We start from the raw sequence: 16,439 nt of genomic DNA, 5'->3' as shown, positions 1-16,439 counted from the left end.
AATTTGAATGCCTTGAATTGAACACCTGAAAAGGGCTCCGTAAATATTTTCCAATGAAGATTTTTTTAAAATATTCAATACAGCTTTGAATGCCTTGGAATTTGGGCCAAAGCACTCCATATGATAATCTCAAAGATATTCTGTTCGTTAATGAGTTGGCCGTTTTGTTGGATAGTGAATGTGCCACCTTTGTTTGATGATTGTGTTGCAGTACTGAATTTAATCTCTTTAGTGAATGTGCCACCTTTTCTTTAAGTTTGTGTCGTATTACTGAATTTGCTGTTAAAATAATCAATTAATTATACAATACGAGTAGAATACTATTTGAAGATTGGTTCTTGTATTTTCGCATGGCTATTTGGTTTTCAAATGAGTTCGAGTCATTTCACTAGAGCATCTTGCTTGAAAGGTTCTTGTTGTGTAAAAATGGATGAGTTACCTCTTGCTAAGCGGAAAAAGAGTGTGCAGGTTGGCTCAGGTGAGAGCTCATCGAGACACACAAGGAGGCAAGCTGATTTTTCCAGCACTTTGGAGCAAGCCGCCTCCTCAAACCCTACTACGGAGCATGCGGTACATATCATAGATGACACTAACCTGGAGGTGGATATGGATAGGCAGCATCTACATAGTGATGAAAGAAATGAGGAGGATGGACAAAATGTAGTGGGGGCAATTGAGGAAAATAAAGGTGATCAAAATGAGGGTGAGAATACCCAAGGTGGTGATAATGAGGATGAAGGTGAGAATACTGAGGATACTGGGAGAGAGATAGAGGGGGAAGAGAACACACATCCACTAGAGGATCAAGAAGAAACAGTTGTCACAACCCAAACTGAAGGAAGCAATGAGAAAAAAAATAAGGTTGATATTTTTGGGAAGATTCTTGAGACATCTACTCCACAAGCCTTTTTAGATAGGATAGGAGTCAAATTTAGGTCTCCACCTCCACGTGTTCCTCTCTGTAGGATGATCCAGACCGAGGCAATCCGAAAGGTTTCTCCCTCAACAGATAAGTCTCTTACTCGAAGCTTCAAAAAACTAGGTGGGTACATTGAGAGCATGGGAGCTTTCACAGTATCAATTATGGACTTGGAAGGGGAGGAGACACCATTGACACAAGAGAGGGAGGAATCTTGGGATGAGCATTGGAGGACTGTGAATCAACAATTTGAGGAAACTCTTGCACTTGACCCCGATTGGGGTCCGTACTTGAGCCGAAAAATGGTGCATATTCTTGATGGTAATAATCGACACAATGCTTGGATGGACTGCATTTCTACAGGTGAGTTCTCATTGGGATGTTATAGTTTCTTATGCTTCTTTGTCCTTCCTAATTTTGTGTTTTATTACAGGGTTTCAAGGGGATTTGTCCATGCATTGTTGTGTTCTCTGTAAATTTTATGTGTTCGAGCGGAGGGATGTGGGTGAGCTTTTGTTTTCATTGTCCAGGTTGAACAAGTAAGTTAATTTGTTATCAGAGTCTCCTTCTATGTCAAGTAAGTTGTTTGTACTCAAGAATATTAACATATTTTTTCTTTGTTTTGTAGGACGCATGATTATGCATTTGTGCCAACCACATTTGGTGATCGTCTATTTCAACTAAGAAGATTGGGAGAGTCCGACCTAACAACTCTCATGGCACATTTGGACAATGAGGACAAGCTGTGGGTTGAGAGAGAGATGCAGAGTGCATCTGCCAGAGGAAGGCCTAGTTGGCTTCATTTGCCAATCCAGATTATGACTTGGCTCTTGTTCAAGGATGAGATGGAGCAAAAAATTGATGAGGCATCAAATGGACCACTTGCCGAGTCTGCTAGGGAGAATGTGACTCGAAAGGTAGAAGTTCTCTACAGAGGAGAAACATCAAAATATGCAAGGATTGCTGATCCCTCCAATGGTGAGGCCTTTTGGTGTGCGGTGCTCTCCCTCCCATGGCACGCGTCAACCAATCATGTGGCCACAGAGGAAAAGCTCAATATGATAGGTTCTACTTGCATCAGAGACACAGATAAGGCTCACATTGTCAAGCTATTGGACAACTCTCAGGTTGCAGTGCGATCACTTAAGGGTATGCCAAATGATAAGACAAAGGTTAGGGAATGGCTGCACATGTACTCCTACTGGCTTCAGATCACGGAGCTGGGTTTGAGAATCCAAAATGATATTAAAAATGCCGATCGAGTCAGGTTGCCAGGTGAGAGCCGATTCACCTCTTTTGTTGTTCTATGCAGAAGAAAGTACTTCAAAAGGACTTTCAAAGTGCACGAAGGAGGCATAAAATTTAGCCATGATATTGACCATCAACCAGGCCTACAAAGTGCTACACGGCGAGTCGTTTATAGGTTTTCCTACAACATAACCCAGATATTCCTTGTTAAAAAACATGCATGCTTCTTTCTGTGTGTTGTTTTATCATTTGGGCTTTGGCTTGCAGATGGTTGCTTTCTGAAATTGAGGAGCACCAATTGGATATTTTACCCCCTCTCGCTAGTGTGTGGCTTTGTGTTGACAATCAATCTTATATGTATGCCGATTTGAAGCTTGGAAGAGTAAGTGATTGAATTTGTCATTTTGAATCCATGATTGAGAAACATGTTCATATTGAGGGTGAGTTGTGTTTACCCCTGTTTGTCATTAAACAGGCCATGTCAAGCATAGAGTCTCGTTTTTGCCCGTGGTGGTGGTTGGACCTTGAAAGAAACCATGTGCCTGAGGAGGAGCTTGATCTGTATCGCCAACATAAGTCTATATTGGAGCTTCGTAGCCAGCAAATTGATCATAATGAGGCCACATCCACATCACATGCAACATCGATTGCATCGGCTTCTTTTCGTAAGTCATTGCCAGTGAATTTAGGGAGGGAAATAGTGAATCGTGCATTGGAGGTGAATCGAGCAATGGAAGCAAATAGGGAGCAGAGTCAACAACAGACATCCAATAGTAGTGCAGGCGGGATACAACCAACTGACATCATAACCAAGACATTGCAAGCTCCAGGTATGTGAGCTTCCTACCTCATCTCTATCGTGATCCGATTGTTTTGACTTGAGACTGTGTGTTAAATGTCAAAAACCTGTCTATAGGAACCGTTTATGCCTTCAATGTCAGTATTGAGGACCTTGCAGCTACTTTTGTGAACATGGAGGATGCATCCTCATTGGGAAAGCAAGTGCTTGATGCCATGAATGTTATTTGCACAGTTGGGAATGTCAAGAGTAGAGGGTCCGATTACTGTGTGGAGTTGATATTTGCAGACTTCCCCTCAAATATCATCATTGGAGGTTGTGTTGCAAACAAGGTTCCATATTGGAATAAGATTGGGGATGGCATGTATGACTCTACTTTTAAAGTTGTTGATTCTTGTCTCTCGGATCGAGGCTTCTTTACATGCCTTTACACTATGGAAGAAGGAGTGACCATTGAGCAGGTTGCACAGAGCGTTGGGTTTGGCATTTATCATAGACAGGTTGTGAGGTGTACTCCACCTATTGGGAAGAAGATGGGGCAAATGATTACTACCCAGGTATTGGTGTTGTTCTCTTTGGGGCTGTCATCTGTGCAAATCTTCTTTGTCCCATTTAAGGTGAAAATGCATGAACAACCAATGTGTCTTTGCTTGTAGGTCACTTGTCTAATATTGGCTGTTTTTGTTCGCTCAACATCTCCTGCTACAAGCTTTCTGATGTATGGGGATCAACTAAGGGATTTGGCACTAGGTGATGATCTTGATGTAGGGCAAGATCTTATCTTTGACATGTATGTATGCATTCAAATCAAGATAGAATTTAAAATGATTTTCGGTGATCTTTATGGCATATGGTTAATGGTTTGTGTGCGTTTTCAAGAGTGCCATCGGAGGATCTGGTGAAGAGAAAGGGTAGACCATGGCGGGGCGGTTGTCAGAGAGGTCAGCGGCTTAGCAAATACATCGTCTCCGTCTTCAGTCGTCCTGGGGACACGATTTTGGATTTGTTTGCTGGCACTGGAACTCTTGGGCTAGTGGCAGCATTTATGGATCGCAATGTCATAATGTTAGACAAGGATGAGCGGATCTATGATCACCTGTTAGAACCATACTCAGCAAAGGTATGCATGTTGAAAAGATAAATATGTTAGTAGAGAATAATTTTGTATTGATAAAGCTTATTTTCTTTTCTTTGTGTCTCTTGCAGTTATGAGGATCACATGTCTACATCAGAATGCCATTAGAGATAGTCTTTTTTTTAATTGAGATAATCATTTTTTTGGGACTATTGGAAGTAATGTTTTGATGGATGTTATGCTTCTGAATGTTTTTTACAATAGCATGTAGCTGATTGTTGGACAATTTTTATTTGGATTATAAAATTTTTAAATCCTATGGTTATGGTTTCTAAAGAGTATTATATTGTTGTGTCAGTGGTATGGCTATTAAAATTGGTGTGCATCTTAATGGCTTGATTTCTATGCTCTCTGGTCGCTGTGGTTCCATGTGGTTGCAACAATAGTTTGTTTCTATTAGTAGCTCAATGACCAATTCAACGTCTTTTTAGCGAGCCAAGTAGTATGAGTTTTGTAGTGATTTTTTATATCCGCACCATTCATTTGAAAATGCTTTATTTGCAATAGTCGTTTTTAAACTTTTTTAGTCTTCTTTGTTCTGTTCATTATAGAGTTGCACTATGGTTTCACTCTTCTCTTTAACATTACATGCTCGCTTAACATCATACCATGCCCCTACTTGCTCACTTTCACAAGGACTTTATTTCTACTCACTGCTCTGTGCTCACTGCTCTTGGCTCGCTAAATAGACGCACCCGAGCTTGCCAAGTATGGAAACTCTCACCATCAAACTTCTCAATCAAGGCTCCTATCTCCTTTCTCATGATTGATAGGGGTAGGAGAGGTCTTACCACTTTCAAAAAACAAGCATGAAGACACTATAGCTTGATAGAGGACATAAGATATATATAAATCTTATTGTATTACTTTCTATTTCAACCACTCCAAAGTTGGCTTACCCTTCACCTTCATGTGTTACAAAAAGTAGGTTCTCTTGCCCTTTATATAGGGTCCACCAAGGGCTAGGGTTGGGATAACCCTAGATCGCTTTTCCACCCACATGCCCACTTTTTTTTTCAACTGGCCTTTTGCCCAAGATCCTCCCATATTTACCAATTTTTACCGTTCATAGGCGGCCCCTCATAGGCACTTATTTATCCACCCGTAGCCTGTAGGTGATGCCGCCGAGAAAGCACCAAGGGGGGTTTTGAACCCAAGACCTCTTGGTCCTAGGCAAACACCTTCACCACTTGAGCTATCACCTCATTATTGGCACATGCCTACTTTATTTGAGTGTGTTCACACCTCCATTTCCTCTTCCTCTCATCCTTAGCCTTGTACATCATATATTTCAACACTCTGTTTGGATAGGTCTCCTCTTCCAAGTGTGATTTGGACATTGGGGCACATTGGTTATGGTCATTGATGAAGAAACCTTGATATACTTGGGGCTGGGATAAGATGGTAGTTTGCTTGATCCAAATCCAAGAATTTCCTTTATAAAATCCTTGTGTTTGTAAAAGCTCCTTTTAGACCCACTGAGGAGTAGTTTGTAGCCTTGACCTCCTCCATTGAGAGGAGTCAATGGTTAGACAAACTATTGGAACTTCTTGGGAAGCCTTCTTCCTATAGTAGATTCATATATGGACTCTACAGCACATTTTGGTTTTCGTTAAGCTCTTTGATTCCTCCTTTTTAGAGTAGTCAATCGAGAAGTTGAGGTTGAAGAATCTTCCATTGACAATGGTGTAGAGGGGTTTGAGCAACTAGCTTCAAATTTATTTGATAAAAAATATCCCTCCTTGTGATCATCCTTGAGAGCTAGCAACTTCACTGAAGATTGCATAAAGACTAGAGTTTTACGGTTAGGATATTCTACCATATGTTCAATCTCTTTTGCAGTCACTTTTACCTTTTGCACTTGTCACCCAACCAAGGGTGATTGGCCCTTTGAAGTTACCTTTAGGCAAGACTAGGAAGTCACCAACAAGGTGCTCATTATCATAATAGGTGTGAAGTTTTAACAAACCAAGCACTTTTGTATTTTTCTTCTTGGCTACCCCTCACTCTAGCTTCACTTGGTTCAAGCTCGGGTTTTCCTAGCTGGCAAGAAGAAAAAGATGTTAAGTTGTGCATGGTTTTCCCATAAATCAAAGCACTAAATAGCACTTTCCCCCATAGGGTCTAGCCAATTCGATGCATTTTCTTTTAGGTTCTAGAGCTGTTGTAGATGAAACCAAGGTGCTTCAACACATGAAGTAAGCTTTTGGAATAATCTCACCCCTGTGATTAGAGTGCCAAGATGTGGCAGCATTGCAGTAATTTTCCAAAGATGTGGTCATGGCCATGGTTTCACTAGCTAGAGGAACATAGGGGTCACTAGCTAGGATTTCATCTAGAGCTCTATTCATGCTTGTGTTAGATGGTTGTTGGACCTTTTCTTGCTTTTGTGGAGCAGTTGATGGCTTTGTCAAAAATCCCAGGGATGTCATGCTAGATGCAATTCATGAATTGGCTAATGGCTTGTCCCCTTACTTAGAGGCTTGATAAACTATAGGTGCATCTAGATGCCTTTGATAGCTCTTGAGATTCCTTGGCATGAGTAACAATGTTTTTCTCTTTTCTCATTTCTTCCATCGGAGTGAACCAGTCCCAGTATCATTAAATGAAGACTTGGTTCGGTTCCAAGGTCTTCAATGGCTACTTGCACAAGTTCTTGCCAAATCAAAGAATAGCATTTCCCATTATAATATCCATAAGCATGTTTGTTGCTATGTTATACTCCCAATCTTATCCCTTTAGAATTCCTTCCGTCCATGTGCTCAAGGGTCTTTGAGAAGTCTGCTCAGGGTTCATTTCTATGGTACCAATGGTCTCTTTTTGAGTAACCCTAGATCTTGAAGTAGGTGATTGAGGAGATTTTGGATGATCTTTAGGGAAAGTTGTTGTTATGTCCACTAAAGAGTCCAAAGAGCCAATACAACTAGCCCTAGTAGCAATAGCAATCGATCCTCCTTGTGGTTCTATAATGGAGTTCTCAGTTAAGCCAGGCATATCATTCATTTTCATAGCATGTGAGCTTGAGCTAGGAAACTCACTCTCCTTGGCTGCCATAGCCACATTGGTAGTGAGCATCTTATTGCCATCCCCCTCATGTGGAGGCATAATCATTGTGTACCTCTTGAGATTCTAGATTCATTATAGAGTCTAGCACTATGACATGCATTTGTTTTCCAAGTCCTACTTTTGAGGGTTGTGTAGACTGGGTGTTCTCTGACTCTCGATTTGTAAAGTCTAATGGGGTTTGTCTTGGTCAACTGGGGTGCTAGATCCACTAGGGATAGGGTAGAGTTGGTTGGTGTAGTTTCTTGAGCAGGCATAAGGCATGTCAATTGTTTGCGCTCACTTTGTGCTTTGCTCATGAGGTAATTGGCAACCTCTGGCAAGTTCTCAACACCTTTTTCGAAGACACTAATAAACAATAAGACTTCTTTTCATTGATCACTATATAGCTATTGGGTAGCCAAATCCATAAGAACTTGTTTCTTATGGATTTGAGTAGCCAATTATCACTATATAGCTATTAGGTAACCAAATCTATAAGAACTTGCTTCTGAATATTGTACTACTAGTCTTGGGCCTCGAGCAATCCAATTGTCCAAGTGCTTAAGGGTCCTCTAGAAGTTGGGCTAGCATTGGAGGACATGGTTGAAGGGCTAGCCTCTGGTTGGGCTAGCATTGGAGGACATGGTTGAAGGGCTAGCCTCTGGTTGAGTTTATGTTGGTGATGTGGGAGCTATCGGGTTGGTGATGTGGGAGGGTTGAATTGCTAGCCTTTGTTGAGCACAAATCTCAATTTCTTCTTTCATTGCATTAATAGCTCGCCTCATGGCTGCTACTCTTTCAACTTCCTCTTTGGTTCGGCCATGAGGCATAAGTTTTTGGTTGGGCGTGGTGTTTAAGCTAGCATCACTACTAGCTAGAGTGCTAGTAGCAATGTCTAGTCGACTTAGGTCTTGGGCTTCATCTAAAGAATCACACAAAGATGTGGTGTCACCTAGTGCTAGCCTATGGTTTTCTTGTATACTTGTGACCATCTCCTCTACGAATGTAGAATCCATCCTTAGCTCGTCAGAGCTTTCAAGTCGTGTTGTTGGGGAAATCTCAACCATTCAAAGCCTTTGATATCTATTCTAATGGTTAGTGAAATCAATTCTAGGTTTTTTTGGGTGTCGAAGAGTGACGAGGTTAAGCCATAAATTCACTTCCCTCAAAGTATTTATCTCTAAGCACTCATCTTGTTGAATGACCTCCAAAGGGGTGGCAAAATAAGCTCAAGAGGAGGACTCGACCTTAAGCTAGGTGTAATGAAGAGTAGCAAGATCGTGAAACCAGCTAGGACCACTTATATAATTATGTAACAAGGTCACAAACCAAGCATCCACGAACTCAAGTTTCCATGCCGATCAGATTGAAGAAATGCTACCAAATACCAGTGCATTATTGATCAGGATGAAAACCAAGTCGGCCTCCATTGGTGTTTAGATGGTGGGCTTGATGTGGTGGTGTTTTGTTATGTGGGTGCTACCACACTGAGAACCAAGATCAGCACAATGTGGGGCCTGGCAAAAGCAGCATGGAGGTACGAATTTGTCGTGTTGATGCCTGGGACGGCTTTGTCGTGTGGTAGGGTGGAAGCAAGATTGCACTTGTAGTAATTGCAAGCGTGTGAGCAAGCTGGTATCACGGGGTTCGACAAACGTTCCTTCAAATAGAGATTTAGGATGGGTTATGGGAGTCTAGATCTACATTCCTTCAAAAGCAGGCGTGGTAGGCATAGGCGTGTAGATTTGATTTTATGCAAGTGCAATCTAATCTCTCAATCGAGTGACAACCTAGGATTACAACATTAGCTACTACCCATCCGCCAACCCGTTTTTACATGAAGGTGCAGCTGGAGTACACATTAGTCAGGCAAGGGTGCTGTTGCTATTGAAGCCCTTGCTCAAGATAGGCAAGCTGTCGGCGCAGACAACAAAGAGCATTATGAAGAAGTCGATCGCAGCGACTCTGCGAGCAGAGCAAGATGCGAGGCAATTTTGTGTGCTACCGGTAGGTAATAGCCACAGCAGTTCCATTGGAGTCCACACACTCTTTAGAAAGAGCCGATTGTGCTTGTTGTGAGCAAGAATGTTAGCAGGAACGTTAGCGGGATAGTAGTCGCTGAACGGATGACAGCTTGATGAGGGCAGCAACGAAAGTATGCACGTCAGCTGGAGGAGCGCCAGCGCTAGTAACTCATGGCAGTGTGCAGGCCGCCACCAGTGATGGGCTGCTGTAGATGCTTAGGACTTGACTCTGCTGGGTAGCTCTTCTACGTTTCGATTTTGGCGTTTCTGTTTTCTACTGATGCGCTAAGGTAGCTGGAGGCTGCCACGCTACATTGTGATGATGCATTGCTGTGTTGCTGCTTGCTCTTTACTGCTATGTTGGTCACTGCGCTGCTATGGTCATCAATGGAAAATGGAGGAGCTGTTTAGAGACGGGTCAGGCTGGCTAAGATGTAGCCTGGTGGAGTCTCAGTCAAGGCAGCGTGGCAGCCTGGAGTTGCACTCTTTTAGTCGCCTAGCGCAGGCGTGGCCTAGCGATGGCAACCAGTTGTGTAGAGCCCACCAATGGCAGCCAGTTGGCGTGGAGCCCAGCGATGGTAGCACAACTGATGTGGAGTATGCGATAGCAGCCAAACTGACAAGTGATGGCAAATCAAACGTGGGCTGAAGTTGGCGATGGCGCATTGACATGGGGCTTAGCAAGCAGGTGGCACATAGGCGTGGTAGCCTTGGAGCAGAAGGCAGGTGTGGTGTTAAGAATCTCAATATGGGATTGATCATGGTGGATAAAAATTAAAGTTGAAAGAGAGAGATTGCACACTCAACAATAACTCTATTGCAATATGTTATAAACCATACAATGATACATGTCTTCTAGCCTTGTCTCACTTTACATATCATCATGCCATGTGAAAACTCCTTTTCTACATTCTTTTATTATGTGACTCTCAACATTCACACATTTTATATGGCATTTTTATTCATCCACACATTCAAGATAATACTCAAGCCCAAGATTTACTCACACATTTTACATTGCACATTTCAACATGTGGAGGCTAGCGATGGCAACCAATTGGCATGTACCTGTGTAGCCTCTACAAGAAGGATAGGACCCTACGTAACCGTCACAAGGAGTTGGGACAAACGCAATTGCAGAGCCTAGTAGCACCGAACAACTAGAGCCTAGACAAGCCAATTTTAAGAATTTTCAACTAATTTTTTTTCCTTCCTTTGCCCTCAAAGGTTAGCCTAGGTGGTGAGTAGATAAGAGCCCGCCCATGGAGTGTGAAACCTGCATCCCACATCCCATTCCAAAGAGCAAGTTTTGAAGAGTTTTTCAAAAGAAATTAACCCTTTTTCTTATGCTCCAATTCCTAAGATTCCCTCGTTTCCACACCCATTAAGTTCCCAATACACCAATTGAATTCCCAATTACATGCAAACCTTGATTAATGAGCACAATTTAGCACCATCAAGAGAACCATGTGCACTATACAATTACAAAATTGAAGCTCCTTGTTGCTCGAAAGCACATATTGAATGGATTTTTTATTTTTTTGTTGCAAAATTAAATTCAAAAACACAACAAAATGAACAAATTGATGTAAAATTAAACACAGTTCAAACAAAAATTAACAAAGTGGGACAAAATTAAGCATGCAATAACCAAACAAAACAAGAGTTAGACACAAGCTTGACAAAACAAAGATGAAATTGCCATTGGGGAGTTTGTTAGTTTTTTTTCAACTCGTGTTTGTTGCATAGAAATTCCTGATTTTGTTGCATAAAAATTGCTTGATTTTATGCTCAATTGAGCAATTTGTTTTTCAATTTTCTTAAAAGTGAAAAATTAACAAAATTGAGTAAACAAACTTGAAATTGCAAGTATTAAGAGTACCACCAAGTGGAAAAACATGAAATTGATGAAAAAAAAAAACAACAACAACAACAACAAAAACAACAGATTTGGGAGACTAGGGACAAATGGTAGTTTATTGTTGAATGACCATCATCTCCAAAGGGCGAAGAAAAGTGTATTGCATAATCTACTACATCATTATGGGTTGGTTCAGACACCGATTGGGCATGAGAAGGAGATTCGAAGAGAAGGCGCGAGAGATAGTCTACTGGTGCAGGAAAATCATCCGTAGCAATAAGAGTTGGGGCTTCCAGGACCGAATCGGAGGCCAAGGGTGTGTGATCGAGAGTCAATCCAAGGTTGATAAGGACACCAGGATCATCCAGGAAGCTTAGATACACTTGATCATCAGCCATAATGTGCTCGGGAAAGCGGTCAAACACCACACCCATTCCGCAGTAGAGTCCGAGCAAGCAAAGCGCAAGCATGCAGGAGCGGGGGCTGGGGCTGGGACTGGGGATAGCATGAACAGGTACGCTTCATTATGTTTGTTTATATTTTTTGATGCGTGGGCTGGTCAGGCTGGCCTACGTGGCCAGGCAAAGGCTTATTTAAAGCCTTATGTCACATAGGCCTAAGGCTTGGAGCCTTAAGTTATACAGTACTAATGTTTTTTTTCCTATGTTACAACATTATAACATAAAGAGTCGGGCATCTCCAGGAAGGTGCTGATTCAGCCCAAAAGCTGCCATAGATACCAACCGAAAGCTAGAAGAGAGGTGTGAAGGTGCTGAATTGCTCATCTGGTGTGGCCATGGGTACCCGGGTATCTCTACAGCACACCATTCTGTTAGTGTGACAAGCTAGTATGCTGCTAGACAGCCTCATTAGGAAAGCATTGATTAAGTTCAATGAGAAAGATTGACCTGTCTTGAAGAATGGAAAGATCCAAGTGGGCCCCCTGGGGGATTGAAATCATGCTCTACACAACCTGAGAAAAGTCAGATTTGAGAGTAGCATCACCTTCCAGATCATGTTAGCTGTGACTAACCATTATCAAAAGTGTGCCCACGCTGCATGGCACTGCACGTGGGGGGGGGAGAGAGAGAGAGAGAGAGAGATCACACCAAAGCTTCACTTGAACAATCTGTACAAAAAGCATGGCTATACTCACAAAGCATATTATACAATCCTATATAGCAATGGCCTGTAGGTCCAGAACTTTTTCCATTGATGATACAAATCCTCCTTTCAGGAGACCATAGTGCATCTTCACACTACCCCAAAGCATGGAGTAAAACATACTAAAATATCGTCATTCATTGGGTCTGTGAATGAGTGGAACTAACTGCGCACGCCTTTACCATATGCACAACTAAAATAAAGAATCTGTGGCCTCTCAACAGATGCATACACTCATGTGTATTTTGTGACAAGCTGAATGGACGTCCAAAAGGCCTTGGAGGCAGCTTGAACAACAGCCGGGTTATTATACAAACTGCAATAAAACGGCACTGCATCAAGTTGAATCCAATGGAGGGCTTGCCATGTCATTTCAATAAGAGAACATGTATGCCGACACTGTGAAAAAAGTCAAACTAACCTTACTGCAGTGGCTCCCCAAGAAGCTGCAGTATAAAGAAGTTTACTGCCGCTCCATAGCTTCCGAAGCCTGCCTTTCTTTGGGGCACCAAAAGCCTTCTTAAGAGCTGTTCACAAATCAAAAATTCATGGTAAGCTACAAGAGTGGAAACAGCTTCCAAGAATTTCCAACGGATAATTTGCTCACCAGTCTGCAGCTGCTTTGGGGACATGTCCTGCTAATACTTACAAGCCACGAAACACATCAAAATCACAATTCGAGACTACAGTTTATAGACAAAAGATGAGCCAGAGGCTAAGTATTTTTGTGTTTCAAAAAGAAGAGCACCTTTGCTAGAGGTACAGAAGAGACATATTTGGCCATGAAACAGGCCATGCCCTCGATAATATCTTCTTGATTTACCATGACATAGCTTTCTGACTTTAAGCAATTGCGTGAATCCTCAAGGTCAGCACTGATCAGATCCGTCTCGTCTATGAAATCCCAGGAGCCCTGATCATCTGAAAAAGCATATATAAATTTAGGCTGGATACATAAATCCCATGAGGAGGCGGGGGACTCTGCCAGACAAGATTGCCTGTCCAAGCCTTAAGGGCAGTCACAAAGGGTGAAACATCACAAGATCACCCTCGTAAGTATGAGAGCTGAATGTCAAAAGGTACTTGTTTGGGAAACTGTGTAATGGTTCAGAATAAGGACACGGTACTCTCAAATCACATGTTCAAAAGCTGGAAAACGTGCCTTGAGTTTCAGGTAGAGCGTTGACAGGTGCCTCATGTATGCTTCCTAGCCTCTCAAGGAAATCAGGTGAGGCAATTTTGGCTTCCAACCTGCGATACAACTGCAAAAATCTTCAAGCTTAAAGTGCAGCCCAGATACAGAAATAGAGACAATCATACACATATGCACATACATACACACATAATACATGCACTGAACACACACATAACAAACAGACACATCCAAAAATCAGGTGAGATAGTTTTGTCTTCCAACCTGCAATACAACTGCAAAATCTTCAAGCATAAAGTGCAGCCCAGACACAGAAGTAGAGACAATCATACACATCTGGACATACATACACACACAACACATGCACTGAACACATATATAACAAAGACACGTCCAAAAAATCATGTTTACGATTTGCACATGCATATACATACAAGGATTCACACATATAGAAGCATAAGATACACACATAAAAGCATATATACAGAGAATTGCATGCGCGCTTGAATGTGCATATAAATTCCTGCATGGATAGGCACACATTCGACAATACACACAAAATGACATGTGCACACATGTGGATATGTACACGCACACATGCATCAGGTTTGGGTGTCCACATGTATGAAAGACAGGCATTATTGTAACATCAATCATAAGGATTCATCGCTGATCTGCCAGCTAACCAGCTCATGACCAAGAAATTGGGCCTTCAAATAGACACGGCTCCTCCCTCAGTAATCGATCAGAGGCTTTCTACTGCAGTTGGGCAGCCCGAGAAAGGCCTAGTGTCATAGTTACAGGAAACTGCTGAAATGGCACACCTAAAAACCCCGAAACACGTTTCTATTAATGGCAGGAAACATTTCCCCTTGCCATTTCCAACTGACATTTCAGCCGTTTCTCTAGTATATCCATAAAAAGGTTAAGATAGCTCCCGTGTAACCCTCTGAGCACACCCCTTGCCCTCTCCTCACACAGCCCCCCTTCCCTCTGCCTCTTATTCATCCTCCCCCATTTTGCCTTCTTTTTTCGCCTCCTGCCTCCTCCTCCCGACCTGTGCCACCCGCTTCCAGTCTGCTCCCAGGGCTCTCGTTTTCTCTTCATTTCGCATTAGATCACTGTTTCTGGTTTCACCCCTTCAGAGGACTCCATGGCAGCCGCAGCCGCAGCCGCAGCCGCAGCCGATGCCACCTTCCCCAATTGAGATCGCCCTCCATTGCCGTTACCGATGAAGATCTCCCTCTTGTGTCAACCAATGTTGCCTCTTTGCAAGCCTCTTCCCTAGGCTGCAAGATCGTTGGTAGCCGGCCAGCCAGAAACTCAATTCAGGACAAGAGCCTTGGCTGATCAGGTCCTGCTGCAATGCCCCATCGGGTTATGCGGTGCTCATGCCTTCACATCTATTTAAGTACTCAATTCACAAGCATGTTGTGGGCTGGTCAGCTGGCAAACCAGCAATAAACACTTATAATTAACCCTATGATAATGCCTGCCTTTCATTCATGTGGGTGCCCAAACTTGGCCGACCCAAATCTGCTGTCAGGCCTGTCCAAGCAGGGAACACACTGTCTAATTTTGCTGTCGGACGTATGTCATGTACACACATACATGCATGATGAAATGTTTGCTGTTTACTTTGCTTAGGAACCGGTGCTAACTGTCCGGGGTTTAATGATCTTGCTAGAATCTGTCTAACTTAGTGGTCAAAAGTTAGATCTAAAGAAATACCAGGATGGGATAACGAACGCTGTAACACAATACCAGATTAACACAGTATTATGCATAAGAGGTGTTGAGGTAAAATACTTGATCACCATCGAAGCGTTTGTTGAAGGATTTCTTGAGGGCGAAGGTGCGGAGGTCCTGGAGAGCCTGCTGGTAGAGGTCCAGGACGGCGCAGAGCCGATCTCTATCCTCTTCCCCTTCCCCATGCCCTCCTGCGAGCTCGTCACTCACTGATACAGATTCTTCTCCTTCTTTTCTTTCTTCCGCAGTGCACTGTGATAACAGAGGCGCTTCCATAGCTCTCCCTTGTATTCTTCTCGTATGCCTGTCCTTCAGAACTCAGACAAGCTTCCCATTTGGCGTGCCTGCTTCTGTTGGAGTTCCCCTAAACCTAACAAAAAGACAGTGAAAAACCCTGATTTCAAAACTCAGAAACCCTGACCCTAAAAACGGCAATGGAAAATCCGAGTTTATAAACCCTAAACCAGACAAGAAGAAACCCTAATCTCCAGAAAAATAAGAAAAACTACCATGAGGGCTTAATTTCCACGTGAAAACGTACGTGGAATGCATCGCGCTTCTGTAGCAAGCCCTTCCATTATTATTGGTCTCATTGACGAAAATAAAACGATGACGGATTCATGTGTAGAATCTTTTGCACCTTTTACCATATACATAAGGTTGAAAAACCGTTAAAATTCTTCCAAACTTTGCCCAAGGTTAAATGAAACAAGATTTTAGGACACCAGCATTATTTATTTCAAAAAACATTTTGGGTACTTATTGGTCAAAAAAGGGTGGATCTTTTGGGTGATCTTTTTGGGTTGGTGGGTATATCAATCTTCTTTTTGGGTTAGCCGGAATCGGTACCAATCTAACCAACCCGAGACCCATGGGGCTTTGGGGGTATGCTTGACCGCGCCGAAGATCATGCATCTATATGGGAAGGAGCGACGAATCATAGACCCATATCTAGGCACACTAGAACGCACTCACGCACCGGATAGGCACATTAGACCTCCCGGGTGCTGTGGGGGTTATTATGTGCCGAGTGCCCCGGGGGATGCCCTCCCCACCTTGACAGCGATCGTGCCGAAGCGAAAATGGAAACAATGGAAGGAAAAACGGTGGAAACGACGAAGCCGTCGGGACGGCGAGCCGACGGGCCGATGAGGCCGGACCGGTTGGATCATGGATTCAAGATGGATGGGCTGACCCGAGACCACAAGGCCTTGGAGCCGGGCCGGGGATACATACGAAGGGTGTGACCCAACAAGGTTATAACGCGCTCAACGGCCGATGGAGCTGAGCTATATCACATATTGGCATGATGGGACGCATTGCAGCCCGATGTCCGGGACCC

The 16,439-nt window shown here is 43.0% G+C and overlaps 3 protein-coding genes across 6 annotated transcripts; 2 read left to right on the top strand and 1 right to left on the bottom strand.

Annotated features, from left to right (window-relative positions):
• The first annotated feature begins 966 nt into the window (after window positions 1–966).
• LOC147639121 (uncharacterized) lies at window positions 967–1,462 on the top strand. Its single transcript, XM_086793462.1, has 2 exons — window positions 967–1,282; window positions 1,353–1,462. The coding sequence occupies exons 1-2, from the start codon at window positions 967–969 to the stop codon at window positions 1,460–1,462; spliced, it is 426 nt and encodes a 141-aa protein (XP_086649588.1).
• A 1,938-nt stretch (window positions 1,463–3,400) lies between these two features.
• On the top strand, window positions 3,401–4,211 carry LOC147639120 (uncharacterized). The gene is made up of 4 exons (XM_086793448.1): window positions 3,401–3,523; window positions 3,623–3,756; window positions 3,846–4,086; window positions 4,173–4,211. Exons 1-4 carry the CDS (start codon window positions 3,401–3,403, stop codon window positions 4,176–4,178), a joined length of 504 nt encoding a protein of 167 aa, XP_086649574.1. The 3' UTR covers window positions 4,179–4,211.
• Window positions 4,212–12,159: 7,948 nt separating this feature from the next.
• On the bottom strand, window positions 12,160–15,697 carry LOC147639119 (uncharacterized). Of its 4 annotated transcripts, none has more exons than XM_086787655.1 (7): window positions 15,639–15,697; window positions 15,158–15,467; window positions 13,358–13,457; window positions 12,944–13,116; window positions 12,803–12,833; window positions 12,617–12,722; window positions 12,160–12,511 (listed from the first exon to the last, which is right to left on the bottom strand). In XM_086787655.1, exons 2-7 carry the CDS (start codon window positions 15,371–15,373, stop codon window positions 12,430–12,432), a joined length of 708 nt encoding a protein of 235 aa, XP_086643781.1. In that variant the 5' UTR covers window positions 15,374–15,467; window positions 15,639–15,697; the 3' UTR covers window positions 12,160–12,429. The 4 variants fall into 4 exon arrangements, with proteins under 4 accessions (XP_086643781.1, XP_086643779.1, XP_086643787.1 ...); XM_086787653.1 differs by having other exon boundaries at window positions 15,607–15,688; XM_086787661.1 differs by lacking the exon at window positions 15,639–15,697 and having other exon boundaries at window positions 12,803–12,830; window positions 15,158–15,521.
• Window positions 15,698–16,439: the final 742 nt, after the last annotated feature.

The sequence above is a fragment of the Cibotium barometz genome, chromosome 4 (genome assembly GCF_041138505.1).
Source record: "Cibotium barometz isolate CiBa-2024 chromosome 4, ASM4113850v1, whole genome shotgun sequence".
Classification (NCBI taxonomy): Eukaryota; Viridiplantae; Streptophyta; class Polypodiopsida; order Cyatheales; family Cibotiaceae; genus Cibotium; species Cibotium barometz.
Note: the sequence above shows the minus strand (reverse complement) of the source record. Positions and strands in the feature narration are given on the sequence as shown.